Source organism: Pavona decussata, unplaced genomic scaffold (genome assembly GCF_977016875.1).
Source record: "Pavona decussata unplaced genomic scaffold, jaPavDecu1.1 SCAFFOLD_155, whole genome shotgun sequence".
Classification (NCBI taxonomy): domain Eukaryota; kingdom Metazoa; phylum Cnidaria; class Anthozoa; order Scleractinia; family Agariciidae; genus Pavona; species Pavona decussata.
Window position 1 is genome coordinate 3,743,004 of NW_028145567.1, and position 18,778 is coordinate 3,761,781.

The following is an 18,778-nucleotide window of genomic DNA, read 5'->3' on the forward strand; positions in this document are numbered from 1 at the left end:
TATGGATGGCTGTATTGCTTTTAATAATTGTTATTGAATGTATAATATTTACAGTGAACCTTTTTAAAAACAACAACTAACAGAAGTTTTTAAATCTTTCCATCACAATGTTCAGAAAGTAATCCATTAATGTTATAAGCACATCTCAATATTTTGCACAAATTATAATTACGTTGCAAATTACCAACAAGGATTGGTGAAGCTCGCGATCATAATAGTAATGTATCATCTAAATTTTTTACAGTATGAATTTTTACTATTGCTACATTTTCTATTCGTACATGTTTCGAATAACTGCTTGGACAAAGTCTGTTGTACTTGTACTACCGCCCATGTCCATTGTTAAGGACTGCAAAGGGAAAAAAGTATAGATTTTAAATTAAGGACGGTGCCTACTAATACCGAAGCATTTTTGTGCGGTTTATGACTATGCGGGAAAAGCAGATCTTAGCAAGGTCTATTGGAATCCAAAAAGAGAATTGGGGGTAACCACGCATTTTTCAGAGATAATTAGGCAATAATATCTCTAAAAAGCGCCAAAATATAAAGCAATGTATGGGATTTTTTCCTAAATTGAAGCTTAATTTTCTCTGAAAAATGCATGGTTACCCCCAATTTTCTTTTAAGATACCAAAGGCATTTGGTAAGTCCTGCTTTCTCCGTATAGTTTTAAACCGCGCAAAAATATTCCTGTGTTAGTAGATACCACCCATAGGAAACCCGAGTATCTCGCGATGCGCAGAACGTATGCGCAGTAACAATAGTAGGCACCGTCCTTAATTGAGAGGACTTAGTCTGAAAGAGACATTGCTGATTTGGGTTATTTATCGATCATATTTATTTGATTTTGGGGTGAGTTGGGATTGCATACTGGGAAGTGACACAACCCATAACCCACCATACAGAAAAAGACGGCGGCTGTACATTTTACTGCAAAACCTAACAAACCTAACACAGCCAAGAGGCACATAGAAAGCCATATTTTTTTGCAAAATTTGCCCCTGTACTAAAAACATTGTGTATGCTAGGTTTGAAGTTTTTATAACTTGTCTGTGCATTTTATGAGCGATTTTTGTGTTTTTGTACATTAAGATTACGAATTTTGGGTAAATGTACCAGTTGCCACATTTTTCGGTACGATGAATGCTATAACACACCTCACTTTACTGGTCTAAAAGTCTCCCTTCGCTACAAAATCAAATGAATAATGACTGGGTATGAGTCAGCACCAGTGTGTGCCAACGTGTGGGTTAGTGCCAATTCTGACATCCAAATAGGGAGATGTTAGATGAGGGTTAAATAGAGGAGCTTCACGTAGGCTTTACAGCAAGCCAAAATGCTATACTTGCCATTTTTACACTATAAAATGGAGAATTATTTGAAATTGACCACTATTTAAGAGAAAAAGGTGGCCCAAAAACACCGAACACCCTCTCTTTAAACAAAATTTCATCCAAATGTTAGAATGTAATGGTCTAAACTTTGAATGTCATTTCATGAATTGCTGGGGTAATTTCTCTACATACCGTTCCTTCAGAGATCGTCTTTTCCAAAGCATCCTTGATCATTTTAGCATAGAATCCAAGACTGAAAAAAAAAACAAAAGAACAAATAATAAGTAATCAATAACCAGGTTCACTTCAGTTGTTAAAAACTACCAACTGTTTGAAAAATAGCCTTTCAAAACCATACGCTTTATGCTTTTTGGCCTTATTTTCATCCCAATACTATAGACCATGCTTTTCGGACTAATATTCATTGCTATGCTATACACTATGCTTTTGAGACAAATTTTCATACAAATACTATACACTATGCTTTTGAGACAAATTTTCATACAAATACTATACACTATGCTTTTTGGACTAATATTCATCCCTATGCTATCCACTATGCTTTTGAGACAAATTTTCATACAAATACTATACACTATGCTTTTGAGACAAATTTTCATACAAAAACTATACACTATGCTTTTTGGACTAATATTCATCCCTATGCTATACACTATGCTTTTGAGACGAATTTTCATACAAATACTATACACTATGCTTTTTGGACTAATGTTCATCCCTATACTATACACTATGCTTTTGAGACAAATTTTCATACAAATACTATACACTATGCTTTTTGGACTAATATTCATCCCTATACTATACACTATACACTATGCTTTTGAGACAAATTTTCATACAAATACTATACACTATGCTTTTTGGACTAATATTCATCCCTATGCTATACACTATGCTTTTGAGACGAGTTTTCATACAAATACTACACACTATGCTTTTTGGACTAATGTTCATCCCTATACTATACACTATGCTTTTGAGACACATTTTCATACAAATACTATACACTATGCTTTTTGGACTAATATTCATCCCTATGCTATACACTATGCTTTTCGGACCAATATTCATCCCTATGCAATACACTATGCTTTTGAGACAAATTTTCATACAAATACTATACACTATGCTTTTTGGACTAATATTCATCCCTATGCTATACAGTATGCTTTTGAGACGAATTTTCATACAAATACTATACACTATGCTTTTTGGACTAATGTTCATCCCTATACTATACACTATGCTTTTGAGACACATTTTCATACAAATACTATACACTATGCTTTTTGGACTAATATTCATCCCTATACTATACACTATACACTATGCTTTTGAGACAAATTTTCATACAAATACTATACACTATGCTTTTTGAACTAATATTCATCCCTATGCTATACACTATGCTTTTTGGACTAATATTCACCCCTATGCTATACACTATGCTTTTGAGACAAATTTTCATACAAATACTATACACTATGCTTTTTGGACTAATATTCATCCCTATGCTATACACTATGCTTTTTGGACTAATATTCATCCCTATGCTATACAGTATACTTTTGAGACGAATTTTCATACAAATACTATACACTATGCTTTTTGGACTAATATTCATCCCTATGCTATACACTATGCTTTTTGGACTAATATTCATCCCTATGCAATACACTATGCTTTTGAGACAAATTTTCATACAAATACTATACACTATGCTTTTTGGACTAATATTCATCCCTATGCTATACACTATGCTTTTTGGACTAATATTCATCCCTATGCTATACACTATACACTATGCTTTTGAGACAAATTTTCATACAAATACTATACACTATGCTTTTTGAACTAATATTCATCCCTATGCTATACACTATGCTTTTTGGACTAATATTCACCCCTATGCTATACACTATGCTTTTGAGACAAATTTTCATACAAATACTATACACTATGCTTTTTGGACTAATATTCATCCCTATGCTATACACTATGCTTTTTGGACTAATATTCATCCCTATGCTATACAGTATACTTTTGAGACGAATTTTCATACAAATACTATACACTATGCTTTTTGGACTAATATTCATCCCTATGCTATACACTATGCTTTTTGGACTAATATTCATCCCTATGCAATACACTATGCTTTTGAGACAAATTTTCATACAAATACTATACACTATGCTTTTTGGACTAATATTCATCCCTATGCTATACACTATGCTTTTTGGACTAATATTCATCCCTATGCTATACAGTATGCTTTTGAGACAAATTTTCATACAAATACTATACACTATGCTTTTTGGACTAATATTCATCCCTATGCTATACACTATGCTTTTTGGACTAATATTCATCCCTAAGCTATACACTATGCTTTTGAGACAAATTTTCATACAAATACTAGACACTATGCTTTTTGGACTAATATTCATCCCTATGCTATACACTATGCTTTTTGGACTAATATTCATCCCTATGCTATACACTATACACTATGCTTTTGAGACAAATTTTCATACAAATACTATACACTATGCTTTTTGGACTAATATTCATCCCTATGCTATACACTATACACTATGCTTTTGAGACAAATTTTCATACAAATACTATACACTATGCTTTTTGAACTAATATTCATCCCTATGCTATACACTATGCTTTTTGGACTAATATTCACCCCTATGCTATACACTATGCTTTTGAGACAAATTTTCATACAAATACTATACACTATGCTTTTTGGACTAATATTCATCCCTATGCTATACACTATGCTTTTTGGACTAATATTCATCCCTATGCTATACAGTATACTTTTGAGACGAGTTTTCATACAAATACTATACACTATGCTTTTTGGACTAATATTCATCCCTATGCTATACACTATGCTTTTTTGACTAATATTCATCCCTATGCAATACACTATGCTTTTGAGACAAATTTTCATACAAATACTATACACTATGCTTTTTGGACTAATATTCATCCCTATGCTATACACTATGCTTTTTGGACTAATATTCATCCCTATGCAATACACTATGCTTTTGAGACAAATTTTCATACAAATACTATACACTATGCTTTTTGGACTAATATTCATCCCTATGCTATACACTATGCTTTTTGGACTAATATTCATCCCTATGCTATACAGTATGCTTTTGAGACAAATTTTCATACAAATACTATACACTATGCTTTTTGGACTAATATTCATCCCTATGCTATACACTATGCTTTTTGGACTAATATTCATCCCTAAGCTATACACTATGCTTTTGAGACAAATTTTCATACAAATACTATACACTATGCTTTTTGGACTAATATTCATCCCTATGCTATACACTATGCTTTTTGGACTAATATTCATCCCTATGCTATACAGTATACTTTTGAGACGAATTTTCATACAAATACTATACACTATGCTTTTTGGACTAATATTCATCCCTATGCTATACACTATGCTTTTTGGACTAATATTCATCCCTATGCAATACACTATGCTTTTGAGACAAATTTTCATACAAATACTATACACTATGCTTTTTGGACTAATATTCATCCCTATGCTATACACTATGCTTTTTGGACTAATATTCATCCCTATACTATACACTATACACTATGCTTTTGAGACAAATTTTCATACAAATACTATACACTATGCTTTTTGAACTAATATTCATCCCTTTGCTATACACTATGCTTTTTGGACTAATATTCATCCCTATGCTATACACTATGCTTTTTGGACTAATATTCACCCCTATGCTATACACTATGCTTTTGAGACAAATTTTCATACAAATACTATACACTATGCTTTTTGGACTAATATTCATCCCTATGCTATACACTATGCTTTTTGGACTAATATTCATCCCTATGCTATACACTATACACTATGCTTTTGAGACAAATTTTCATACAAATACTATACACTATGCTTTTTGGACTAATATTCATCCCTATGCTATACACTATGCTTTTTGGACTAATATTCATCCCTATGCTATACACTATGCTTTTGAGACAAATTTTCATACAAATACTATACACTATGCTTTTTGGACTAATATTCATCCCTATGCTATACACTATGCTTTTTGGACTAATATTCATCCCTATGCTATACACTATACACTATGCTTTTGAGACAAATTTTCATACAAATACTATACACTATGCTTTTTGAACTAATATTCATCCCTATGCTATACACTATGCTTTTTGGACTAATATTCACCCCTATGCTATACACTATGCTTTTGAGACAAATTTTCATACAAATACTATACACTATGCTTTTTGGACTAATATTCATCCCTATGCTATACACTATGCTTTTTGGACTAATATTCATCCCTATGCTATACACTATGCTTTTTGGACTAATATTCATCCCTATGCTATACAGTATGCTTTTGAGACAAATTTTCATACAAATACTATACACTATGCTTTTTGGACTAATATTCATCCCTATGCTATACACTATGCTTTTTGGACTAATATTCATCCCTAAGCTATACACTATGCTTTTGAGACAAATTTTCATACAAATACTATACACTATGCTTTTTGGACTAATATTCATCCCTATGCTATACACTATGCTTTTTGGACTAATATTCATCCCTATGCTATACACTATACACTATGCTTTTGAGACAAATTTTCATACAAATACTATACACTATGCTTTTTGGACTAATATTCATCCCTATGCTATACACTATGCTTTTTGGACTAATATTCATCCCTATGCTATACACTATGCTTTTGAGACAAATTTTCATACAAATACTATACACTATGCTTTTTGGACTAATATTCATCCCTATGCTATACACTATGCTTTTTGGACTAATATTCATCCCTATACTATACACTATACACTATGCTTTTGAGACAAATTTTCATACAAATACTATACACTATGCTTTTTGAACTAATATTCATCCCTTTGCTATACACTATGCTTTTTGGACTAATATTCATCCCTATGCTATACACTATGCTTTTTGGACTAATATTCACCCCTATGCTATACACTATGCTTTTGAGACAAATTTTCATACAAATACTATACACTATGCTTTTTGGACTAATATTCATCCCTATGCTATACACTATGCTTTTTGGACTAATATTCATCCCTATGCTATACACTATACACTATGCTTTTGAGACAAATTTTCATACAAATACTATACACTATGCTTTTTGGACTAATATTCATCCCTATGCTATACACTATGCTTTTTGGACTAATATTCATCCCTATGCTATACACTATGCTTTTGAGACAAATTTTCATACAAATACTATACACTATGCTTTTTGGACTAATATTCATCCCTATGCTATACACTATGCTTTTTGGACTAATATTCATCCCTATACTATACACTATACACTATGCTTTTGAGACAAATTTTCATACAAATACTATACACTATGCTTTTTGAACTAATATTCATCCCTATGCTATACACTATGCTTTTTGGACTAATATTCACCCCTATGCTATACACTATGCTTTTGAGACAAATTTTCATACAAATACTATACACTATGCTTTTTGGACTAATATTCATCCCTATGCTATACACTATGCTTTTTGGACTAATATTCATCCCTATGCAATACACTATGCTTTTGAGACAAATTTTCATACAAATACTATACACTATGCTTTTTGGACTAATATTCATCCCTATGCAATACACTATGCTTTTGAGACAAATTTTCATACAAATACTATACACTATGCTTTTTGGACTAATATTCATCCCTATGCTATACACTATGCTTTTTGGACTAATATTCATCCCTATGCTATACAGTATGCCTTTGAGACAAATTTTCATACAAATACTACACACTATGCTTTTTGGACTAATATTCATCCCTACGCTATACACTATGCTTTTTGGACTAATATTCATCCCTATGCTATACACTATGCTTTTGAGACAAATTTTCATACAAATACTATACACTATGCTTTTTGGACTAATATTCATCCCCATGCTATACACTATGCTTTTGAGACAAATTTTCATACAAATACTATACACTATGCTTTTTGGACTAATATTCATCCCTATGCTATACACTATGCTTTTTGGACTAATATTCATCCCTATGCTATACACTATGCTTTTTGGACTAATATTCATCCCTATGTAATACACTATGCTTTTGAGACAAATTTTCATACAAATACTATATCCTATGCTTTTTGGACTAATATTCATCCCTATGCTATACACTATGCTTTTTGGACTAATATTCATCCCTATGCTATACACTATGCTTTTTGGACTAATATTCATCCCTATGTAATACACTATGCTTTTGAGACAAATTTTCATACAAATACTATATCCTATGCTTTTTGGACTAATATTCATCCCTATGCTATACAGTATGCTTTTCTGATGAATTTTCATCCTGTACTATACGCTACAACTTTTGGACTAATTTTCATCCTTATCGTATACACTATCCTTTTTCTACTCATTTTCATCCTTATAGTATACACTAAAATTAGATGCTTTTTAGACTTATTTTAATCCCAATACTATACACTATGCGTTTTGGCCTAATTTTCATCCTTATATTATACACTATGCTTTTGGACTAATTTTCATCCCTATACTATAGACTATGCTTTTTGGACTTATTGTCATCCCTATACTATACACTATGCTTTTTGGACTAATTTTCATCCCTATACTATAAACTCAGGTTGTAGGCCTAATTTTCATCCGTATACTATACACTATGCCTTTTGGCTTAATTTTCATTCCAATACTACACACTATGCTTTTTGGACTAATTTTCATCCCTATACTATGAGCCAATAACATCACGGCTTACTGACAAACAACCAATAACATCTCGACTTCGTTGACCAGTCAGGTTAACAACCAGAGACATATATACCACTTACTGATGTTCCACAATTCACTTGACTCTGAAGATGACTTCTGCTCAGGTTGTTGAAACGTCAGTCAAAGTCACCTCAAACAGTCCTTCTCAGGACTACACTCACCCGGATGATCATAATGTACTTACTTATGACACTATGCTTTTTGGACTAATTTTTATCCTAATACTATACACTATGGTTTTTGGCCTAATTTTCATCTGTATATATTTTTTACTATGCTTTTTGGACTTATTTTTATCCTAATACTATACACTATGTTTTTTGCTAAATTAGGCCAAAATGCATAGTTTATAGCATTAGGATGAAATTTAGGCCAAAAAGCATAGTGTATAGCATTGGTATGAGAATTAGGGCAAAAAGCATAGTGTTCAGTATTGGTGTGAAAATTAAACCAAATGATAGTGTATAGTATTATGATGAAGATTAGCCCAAAAACCATAGTGTATAGCATCGGGATTAAAATTGGGGCAAAAAGCATAGTGTACAGTATTGGGATGAAAATGAGAGCAAAAAGCTCTTGGAGATGGCCTATTAGGGGGCACTGTCCTTGACTACCCTTTCGACAATTTGTATTGACAAAAGGCCAGTTGCATCTATCAAATAATGGCAAGACCCATTACTTCATGTGGTCCAACATGTCAACACCAGCTAGAATCATTGCAGTAGGGTTGGCAACATTCCTTCCTGCCATTTGAGCATACGTATGGCGAGCTCCCTGCAAATAAATACATAAAAATATCACACACTTTAATGTTATACCCAATAATTATGATTAAAAACTGGATCATTGTATGATACAATTCAAGGGATTTGATTGGCTTAGCGGCCATGGTATATGAGCCATTATACCATGCCCGGCAAATAGGAACCATTATCATTGCAAAGCTAAATAAGCAAAATCAATCTAGCAATATTTCTTGATTGTTTTTTAAAAAGCAATTGTTCCACTCCCGCTTGTTGGATATGACATGATTATAGCCAACTCAGCACTACAAGCCTCATTGGCTATCTATCATCTCATATCCAATGCCTGATCGTGGAACAATTTTAAATTGTTTTTATTGTCTGCAAAATATTTGAAAGCTGTAATGCACCTATCGGTGATAAGCCCCAGGGTGGGGCCATCCCCAGGAAACTGACATGGGGAGCTACCACCTGGATAGGGATTTTGACATTACTCTATGCTGCCATAAAATCCAAGGCCAGTCACATTACCTTTCTATGGTTCCTCTAAAAATGCCTGCCTGGGAGACTACTTCCCCCAGGGAAGGAAACAAATCCATAGTTAGCAGAGAAACAGTAACTCTAGGGGTGGGGTGAGGGATTTAACATTCATTAGTTGACTGGGGGTCACAAATTTCACTCTGGCTTTCCTGAAAATGCCAAATTTCCCTGGGGTTACCCAGCCCCTTCCCCTACCATAGGATTTAACAATGACAGTTGCACAGCCAACATTAGGAGCAACGTATCACCCGGAAATAATTTTTGTTTTTCTTCGTCCACAGCAAATCCAGGTAATGGTAACCATAACATTAAAAAAAAAATAGTCATAGTCGGCGATGCGGCAGCCCCAGGGGAAATGGGGGTTGGGATGTACCAAGGTTCCAGTATTGAACTTACAATGGTTCTTATAATGGGTGGGTTTGGGGGTGGGGAGTAAGATCCCCTCTACCCTCCCCTCTGCATTGACCCCTAGTCATATAACAGCAAGTAGATACTAACAGGTTCAAAGATGGCAAAGTTGCTCCCAAGGCTTTTCCCAGGCACAACACCAGCTCCGCCAACCAATGCTGCTCCAACATTGTCAACAATACTGCCATACAAGTTTGGCAACACCATCACATCAAACTGGTGCGGTTTGGCAACAAGCTGTCGAATCAAACAGAAATAACAAGAAAGGTTATGCTGAAAGTATTGTGATGAATTTTGTTTTCTGAGCATGCCTGTCTCACTGACTAAAAGTTACATCTATCATCGGGAATGATGTGCTCCTATCAGGAGTCAAACCTAAGAGCTTCCGATTACTAGTTCGCATGCTCTACCACTGAGCTTTGTGAGAGCTAAGGCCATTAAACAAGGTTCATGTGACAAACATCCTGCATACTGCTAGAATCTATCATTTATTCACCAGGCCCCAGTTGTTCAAAGGCCGGATAACTTTATCCGCTGGATAAGGCACTATTCAGGGTCTAAAATATACTTCACGTAAAACGTTGTCCAAGGTTTTCATACACTCCCAAACTTAACTGTGGTTAGAGTGTGTATATTCGCTTGTACAAGAGGAAATACTGAAATCTTTGCACAGATTGAAACTGACGGATAGCGACTTATCCACTGGATAAAGTAATCCGGCCTTTAAACAACTGGACCCAGGCTTAAAACATGACATCTCATTTCTTTCACATAATTATATACCACTCATCGACATTCAAATTCTAGCAGTATGTAGGACGTTTGTCACATGAACCTGGTTTGATGGTCTAGCTCTCACAAGTCTCATATATATAGTGTATAGGGCATAGGTTCAACTCCTGTTTGGAGAACTCAGATTATATTTTTCTGAGTGTTGGTAAAAAATAAGTTGCTATTCTTGTTTTGATGTTTCACATCTCTTTATCATATCTAAGGTAGAGCATAACAAGACTGTGATCTAAACCAGGTTTAGGGACTGGTCAATGAAATGTTTAAGCACTGGTTACTGGAAACCCTGTACAGAAAAAGTTCAACAAAGGACCAGCGTACAAAATAAAAATAATACAAAGACTAAAAGAAAATGTTGTGGGTTATTTTGGGCACTCTGTGTTTGTTTAAACTGGCTGTCCAGGTTGAGCAGTTTTGTGAATACAGCACACCATTTTGAAGGACTGATTTAATAAATTCATGAAAATGGCAGTTTCTGGTGATGGTATGTCATATGTACATCATATATGTGCCCTTTCTGAAGAATATTTACAGACTGGCATATAACCTGTCCTACAGGAGGCATTTTGGTTTGAAAACTCCACCCCCCTTCCCACTGGGAAATTATTGCAATTTAGCTTGAGTTCATACTTTCCTTTACAATGTATATATGCTGTAATTAGTTTTTGAGACCCCCCCCCCCCTTACCCCTCCTGAATTTTCAATGGTATTCCTTTGGGAGAGGGGGTGGGCATGGATTGTTCTGGAACTACACACTACCTGCATGCAGGTGTTGTCCACTATCATGCCTTCAAACTTTATCTTTGGATACAGTTTAGAAACTTGCTCACAAGTTTTCAGAAACAGCCCATCACCTTGCTTCCTACAAAAGAAAAATAATTTATTACAATTGTACACTGGAACGTTTGAGCACTTTTTAATGCAGTGACCCCTTCAGGGTCACTGAGATATTGCCATCACCACAACCATTACCAACAATGTACTGTCATTGTCCTCCATTGTTACCTTCATCATCATCGTCATCATCATTAGTAACAGTAAACTACTACCAATGCCACATCATTATGATAAATCATCATCATCATCATCATTTTGTTACTAAGGATGCTGGAGTTTTTAAATTTCTTTTTTGTTTAAAAGTTTTCAAATCAGTGCGAGTTTTATATTTGTTTTATTCCTTTGTCTCAGTCTGAAACAAAGGAAAATAAAAATCAAACTGGTTCCAAAAAATTTAACGTTAAACCAAACACAAAATAATTTAAACCAAAATCTGCTTTTCAATTTATTTTGAATTTTTAACATACATGATGTTGGCTTTGTGAACGGCTGTGACTTTCTGTCTCTTGTGCTTTGTTGCATAATCAAAAGCAAACTTGGCAATCCTCTCAGATTTCTTTCTGGTGATAACCTTAATCATCTCCACAACTCCTGGTACACTCTGTACAAAAATAACACACAGTAACACAATCAATAACACACCAGTAAGTTACTAAATAGTATTATAACAAAACTAGTAAATTTGTCTTTATCAATTGCGCATATGTGCTTCATATTCACATTGTGCAAAAAAAAATTTTCTCAGCGAGTAACTACCGCATTGAAAAGGTTATAAAACAATAATTGGTTCATGCGTCAGCTATGTGTTTATCAAGATATGAAGCACACAGGAAGTTTGGAGAGCACTTAAGAAGCTAGAGTTAACTCTTATGAATCTTTCGTACTCTCCAGTCCTGCGTGCTTCATATCTCAATGGATGCACGCTTACGCACGATCCAATAATTGTAAGTAGAAAATTGTTTTATGGTATACTCAACTGTTGGTTAAATTTTGTATACAGTCATTTAACATTTAAACAATTTTCTACTTACAATAGTCTCATGATACATGTTCTCATGACCAAATTATGGAATTATGCACATACTAGTTCATATTTGACTTAATGTCATGGGAGATTGTACCACTCAAAATAATCCCTGGTGAGTGGTACAATCTTCCCTCAGGGGAGGGGACAACAGTCCAAGACCTATGCAAGTGTTGCTGTAATATTGGCACTTAGTTATTATCAGAAGCATATAATATGCTTCTGCCATTATTAATAGTCTCCCTTCCAAGTCTGTAAAGATAATATTGATAAATAGTAAGGGAAATGGTCATAACAAGTTTGTTTGAAGAAGACCCAACTTGTCTGTGGTATAGGGGTAGGGTTAAAAAGACACTGCCCATCTCATGAGCATTACCAACAAAATTTTATTGGCTTTAAGATTAAAGTTCACACAGAAATGTTCAGCTAGCAAGAGTCAGCATTGCAAGATGAACAAGAAAAGTGAGGTTTTGATCTCATTGTCATGTTTTACTGCTGGATAGAGGGGTAGCTATGCAATAACGATCACTTCCCTTAAAGTTACAAACCTCATGTTCCAAACTAGTGTATTCTCCTTCTGTCTGCTCTCTGATGATGATCATGTCTATATTGCTATGCCTATTACAAATTAATTAAAAAAGGAATAAATCAGCAAAAACTATGCTGAAGTTATGGAAAAAATTTAAATGCAGTGCAAATTTCTCAGTGCTTTAAATACAATGAACTGAAATTCTTTTAATATTTAACGCCTATGTCGCAAATGGAGGTTGGGTGCCCAGGAGCCAGGGGCTGGTACCGCCAACCCAAACCCAGGTAGGTAGAACACCCCATAAGCCTGCCCTGCCGACAACCCAGCCATGAGCCCTGCCCGCAACCCAGCCCCAACCTTAGCACTTGTCACACTGAGACTAGAAGCTCAGTGGAAAAATAATAAGTATACAAGACAAAGAACTAACCCTAACCCTAACCAACCCCCAACATCAACCCCAAACAATAACAAGAACACTTGTCCAAGACATTGCATACTTGTCCATCTCAATATGGACTAAAAATTGTTACCACTGAGGGTAAAAGTTACCCAGTCTTAACCAATCAGAGCGTCGCATTTCTGAAAGCCGTCACAAGCGAGTAATATTTACCGGCGAGAGTAAACTTTACCACCGTCAAAATACCAGATGTTCCTGAAATGGCTTTTACCTCTTACCAAAATCGATAAATAAGGTGGAATTTCTTTAAATTTAGATTTTCCCTAAAACAATAGGGTATTCTTATTCGAAAAAAACGTAAAATTAATTTTTATACACAGAGGCGATGGCGGGCTTTCGAGTAACATTTACTCCGTAAAGTAAACATTACCAGCGACAAAACACGCAAGCGACCAAGTGTTTAAGAAATAGCAGTTTTTTTCCTGTATTGATGGATATATATTATAGATGATACTTCTATTCCTCTTTCTAAGGAAAGTAAAGTATTCTCTGGCGAAAAATGTGAATAAAGGTTTGCACAAAACGCGTGGCATAGCAGACGAAAGGTCACCCGAAGGTCAACTGACGGGAGTAATTATGATTACATGCAGTTGAGGATGGCTACTGCCGCGATTTTTAATACACGCTAAACAAAGTTGTTTCAAGTAGTATTTTCCTGCTGTTTAGTTTTCAATGAATACAGACAACGTAATTTTATCTACTAATTATAAATCGGAACGCGCCGAATTCTTTCTAGCAGCGTGACTTTTGCGCATACGTAACGTGACAAATTTGTCGCCAAAAGTATCCGGTGTTCTACAAAGGTCATTCACCGAAATCTTGAAGAAAGATACGACAAAATTACGTGAAATTAAACTCTTCAATTCAGTCTCTAAACGTAAAAAGGCATTTTTACTTTCGACAACATATGACGCTTGCCTTTTTGCAGACGTCTCGTATCCTTCTGTCAAATCTTTTTTTAACCCCGAATATATTTTAGTGAGTGTATACATAACTAAAAATATTACCGCTGCGCTTTGATGTGAATTCCGGCTTGTCTAACTGAATTAAACCTTTACAGGATTTCGGTTTATGAGTTATTGCATCTCTCTATCTTGTTACACTGTGGCCTTTTCATCTTCACGTTACTTTATATATATGAGTGATGTTTTAAAGAACTGAATTCATGCCATCTAGTTCTCATCGACTCAAGGCGAACGCATCATGAGTGTAAAATGTATGAAATTAAATCAAAATGGGAACGTTTGTTTACATTTTCACCCATAGTATGGTTTAAGCGTTAGGCTCGTATCTGAGCTATTTAGTCTTTAACTCATGGTCATTCTAAAGAAGCGATATCTAAACTTTATACGATTGACGATTGACGATTGACAGCGGTGATGACCGGCGTCTGAGCCTGAATGCAAGTGATTCCGACCTCTTGATGTCTTCTCTTCTTTTGTGTTAAAATATGGCGGAATGAACTAAACGCATTTCCAGAAGGTCTCAGTGACACCTGAGGTAATTGTTACTCAAGAGGGTAATGTTAAATGACATACTTCTCACTATTGATTTGTCTCTAGATTGAAATATTACGATACCTGCGATACCTATGAGAAAATAATCAGTTTTTCCTCTTACTCAACTTGGGTAATTGTTACTGAAGAGAAGTATTGTTACCGATTCTGCCGCCAAGTAACATGCAAACGGAACCACTCACAGAAGCCACCATTTATTCCTTGATACTCCCCTTTTCACAGTTTTCCGTTTCATTGAAAATCAACATGACACGGAAAGGGTTTGGAAAGTAACGAATGTTGGAAATATCTGATGCTACATAGATTTCGCTGCTTCTACACAACGCTACATAACCGTGTTTCAGTGGTCGGAAATAGAAATTTCTCAAACACCTCTGGACAGCAATGAAATAAATGTATATACCACACGTTCGCAGTATGCAGGATATTTGTCCCATGAACCTAGTTTAATGGCCCTAAAGCTCCCACGAGTCTCCTCACAGTAGCTCAGTGGTAGAGCGTGCGAACCAGTAATCGGAAGGTCTTAGGTTCGACTCCTTATAGGAGCAATCGGATTTCTTTTTTCCGAGTATGCCTGTGTCACTTTCTAGAATAATACATCATTCTCACCTCCAGCAAGTTTTCCCCTCGAGGGTTACGGATTAGCCAGAGCAGTGAAGCAAATTTCGCAAAGCGCTGAATAATAAGCGAAATCTGCTCCGATACATAAGAAAAACGCCAAGACTATTGAATGACATGAGGATTTGCTAGCCAAAACGAAAACTGATTATTTTCTCATAGGTATCATAATATTTCAATCTAGAGACAAATCAATAGTGAGGAGTATGTCCTGCTGAGACCTTCTGCAAATGCGTTTAGTTCATTTCGCCATATTTTAACACAAAGCCGGCTCAAAGCAAAACAGAACTAACTCCCTAAAGTGCATCGCAATCAATTTGAGAAATCACTCCTCTTAAAAACGGCCCGGGCAAAAATTAAACTAGCGTCACGTTTAGGGGTGACTGCAACAAGAGTTAAAATGACCCTAGAATGCGCGGGAAGCAAGTGCACCGGCCACATGGATGGTCGTGTTGGATTTGTGTCCACGTTTTGTCGAAAAGAGTGAATGCAGCGAAATGAAGTGGAATATCACAGTCAGTCTATGTGTTGAAACATATGCTATGGAGTTATTACGGGTACCAAGATGTATTGTTGAGTGTTCAGAAGAGAAGACATCAAGAGGTCGGAATCACTTGCATTCAGGCTCAGACGCCGGTCATCACCGCTGTCAATCGTCAATCGTCAATCGTATAAAGTTTAGATATCGCTGTAATTTGCATGTTTCTTTAGAATGACCATGATTTAAAGACTAAATAGCTCAGATACGAGCCTAACGCTTAAATCATAATATGGGTCAAAATGTAAACAAACGTTCCCATTTGGATTTAATTTCATGCATTTTACACTCATGATGCGTTCGCCTTGAGTCGATGAGAACTAGATGGCATGAATTCAGTTCTTTAAAACATCTCTCATATAAAGTAACGTGAAGATGAAAAGGCCACAGTGTAACAAGATAGAGAGATGCAATAACTCATAAACCGAAATCCTGTAAAGGTTTAATTCAGTTAGACAAGCCGGAATTCACATCAAAGCGCAGCGGTAATATTTTTAGTTATGTATACACTCACTGAAATATATTCGGGGTTAAAAAAAGATTTGACAGAAGGATACGAGACGTCTGCAAAAAGGCAAGCGTCATATGTTGTCGAAAGTAAAAATGCCTTTTTACGTTTAGAGACTGAATTGAAGAGTTTAATTTCACGTAATTTTGTCGTATCTTTCTTCAAGATTTCGGTGAATGACCTTTGTAGAACACCGGATACTTTTGGCGACAAATTTGTCACGTTACGTATGCGCAAAAGTCACGCTGCTAGAAAGAATTCGGCGCGTTCCGATTTATAATTAGTAGATAAAATTACGTTGTCTGTATTCATTGAAAACTAAACAGCAGCAAAATACTGCTTGAAGCAGCTTTGTTTAGCGTGTAATCGCGGCAGTAGTCATCCTCAACTGCATGTAATCATAATAATACTCCCGTCAGTTGACCTTCGGGTGACCTTTCGTCTGCTATGCCACGCGTTTTGTGCAAACCTTTATTCACATTTTTCGCCAGAGAATACTTTACTTTCCTTAGAAAGAGGAATAGAAGTATCATCTATGACATATATCCATCAATACACGAAAAAAACCGCTATTTCTTAAACACTTGGTCGCTTGCGTGTTTTGTCGCTGATAATGTTTACTTTACGGAGTAAATGTTACTCGAAAGCCCGCCATCGCCTCTGCGTATAAAAATGAATTTTACGTTTTTTTCGAATAAGAATACCCTATTGTTTTAGGGAAAATCTAAATTTAAAGAAATTCCACCTTATTTATCGATTTTGGTAAGAGGTAAAAGCCATTTCAAGAACATCTGGTATTTTGACGGTGGTAAAGTTTACTCTCGTCGGTAAATATTACTCGCTCTTGACGGCTTTTAGAAATGCGACGCTCTGATTGGTTAAGACTGGGTAACTTTTACCCTCAGTGGTAACAATTTTTAGTCCATATTGAGATGGACAAGTATGCAATGTCTTGGACAAGTGTTCAAGGTAACACTACCTAGAGGGAGGGGAGGGAAAGAAAAGCCCAACAAAACGCGATAAACTAGCCACGCCACGAAAAACGCTGAGTAGAGTAAATTTCCGAGCACGTGCAAAGGAGCACGCCTAAACTGCAAGAGAATACCGCTGGCCACGCAACTGCCTGCAGACCTGAACCAGGCCCAAACAGTAATGTAACAACAAACGCCCAAATGCTAATGTGCCACTCGTGCTCAAACTATACGCCAATAAACGCTAACACCTCGCCACGCCACGCCTCCAAGGAGCAAACTTGCTCCAAGTCGTTAACTAAGTTAAATTACATTAAACCCTATATATTCTTGTAATAATAATAATAATAATAATAATAATAATAATAAAGTAATAATAATTTATTTCTGGCGCATTACATTAAAATCTCAATGCTCTTACAATGTACAATTTAAGAAATACAATATCAATAAAAGCAAATTTGATTAAGTAGATAAAATATATTAATGACATACACAGAATGACAAGATGCTAAAGTTTGTTATTAAATAAAAATGTTTTGAGCCTGACTTTAAAAGTCTCAACTGATGGGGCGCTCCGCACATCAAGAGGGAGACTGTTCCATAGTGCTGGTGCACAAGATGAAAAAGCACGACCACCATAATTCTTATTTCTGAACATTGGCTTGTGCAGTCGCCAGTGGTCATTAGCGTTAGAACAAAGACGTCTTACCAGTTGATGAAGATTAAAAAGTTCCACTAAGTAACTGGGTGCTAAACCATTTGAAACTTTGTTTTGAACGGTTTGAATTGCTTTGTTGTAGTTATTGGTTAGTTCAAGCTACATGACAAATTTTCACACAAATGTAAAATTGTTTGACTACAGAACAATTACCTGGTGCTAAATCCTGGGATGCTTCTACAATGAACAACATTGGCAAACAAATCCAGCTCAGTCCTACATAAAAACATTATAAATCACAATCAGTTGAGGTATCAAACATAACAGAAGAGATGGCACAGTGAC

The 18,778-nt window shown here is 35.5% G+C and overlaps 1 protein-coding gene across 1 annotated transcript in view; it reads right to left on the reverse strand.

Moving 5' to 3' along the window:
- LOC146465931 (isocitrate dehydrogenase [NAD] subunit beta, mitochondrial-like) overlaps nucleotides 1-18,778 on the reverse strand; it is a 24,445-nt gene continuing 5,667 nt past the window's right edge. The window contains exons 6-13 of the mRNA XM_085128154.1: nucleotides 18,647-18,709; nucleotides 13,183-13,252; nucleotides 12,078-12,211; nucleotides 11,533-11,635; nucleotides 10,075-10,221; nucleotides 8,973-9,067; nucleotides 1,527-1,587; nucleotides 1-349 (exon numbers count right to left, since the gene is read on the reverse strand). Of these exons, the coding sequence (XP_084984280.1) occupies nucleotides 272-349; nucleotides 1,527-1,587; nucleotides 8,973-9,067; nucleotides 10,075-10,221; nucleotides 11,533-11,635; nucleotides 12,078-12,211; nucleotides 13,183-13,252; nucleotides 18,647-18,709 (751 nt within the window). The 3' untranslated portion in view covers nucleotides 1-271. The remainder of the gene's footprint in view (nucleotides 350-1,526; nucleotides 1,588-8,972; nucleotides 9,068-10,074; nucleotides 10,222-11,532; nucleotides 11,636-12,077; nucleotides 12,212-13,182; nucleotides 13,253-18,646; nucleotides 18,710-18,778) is intronic.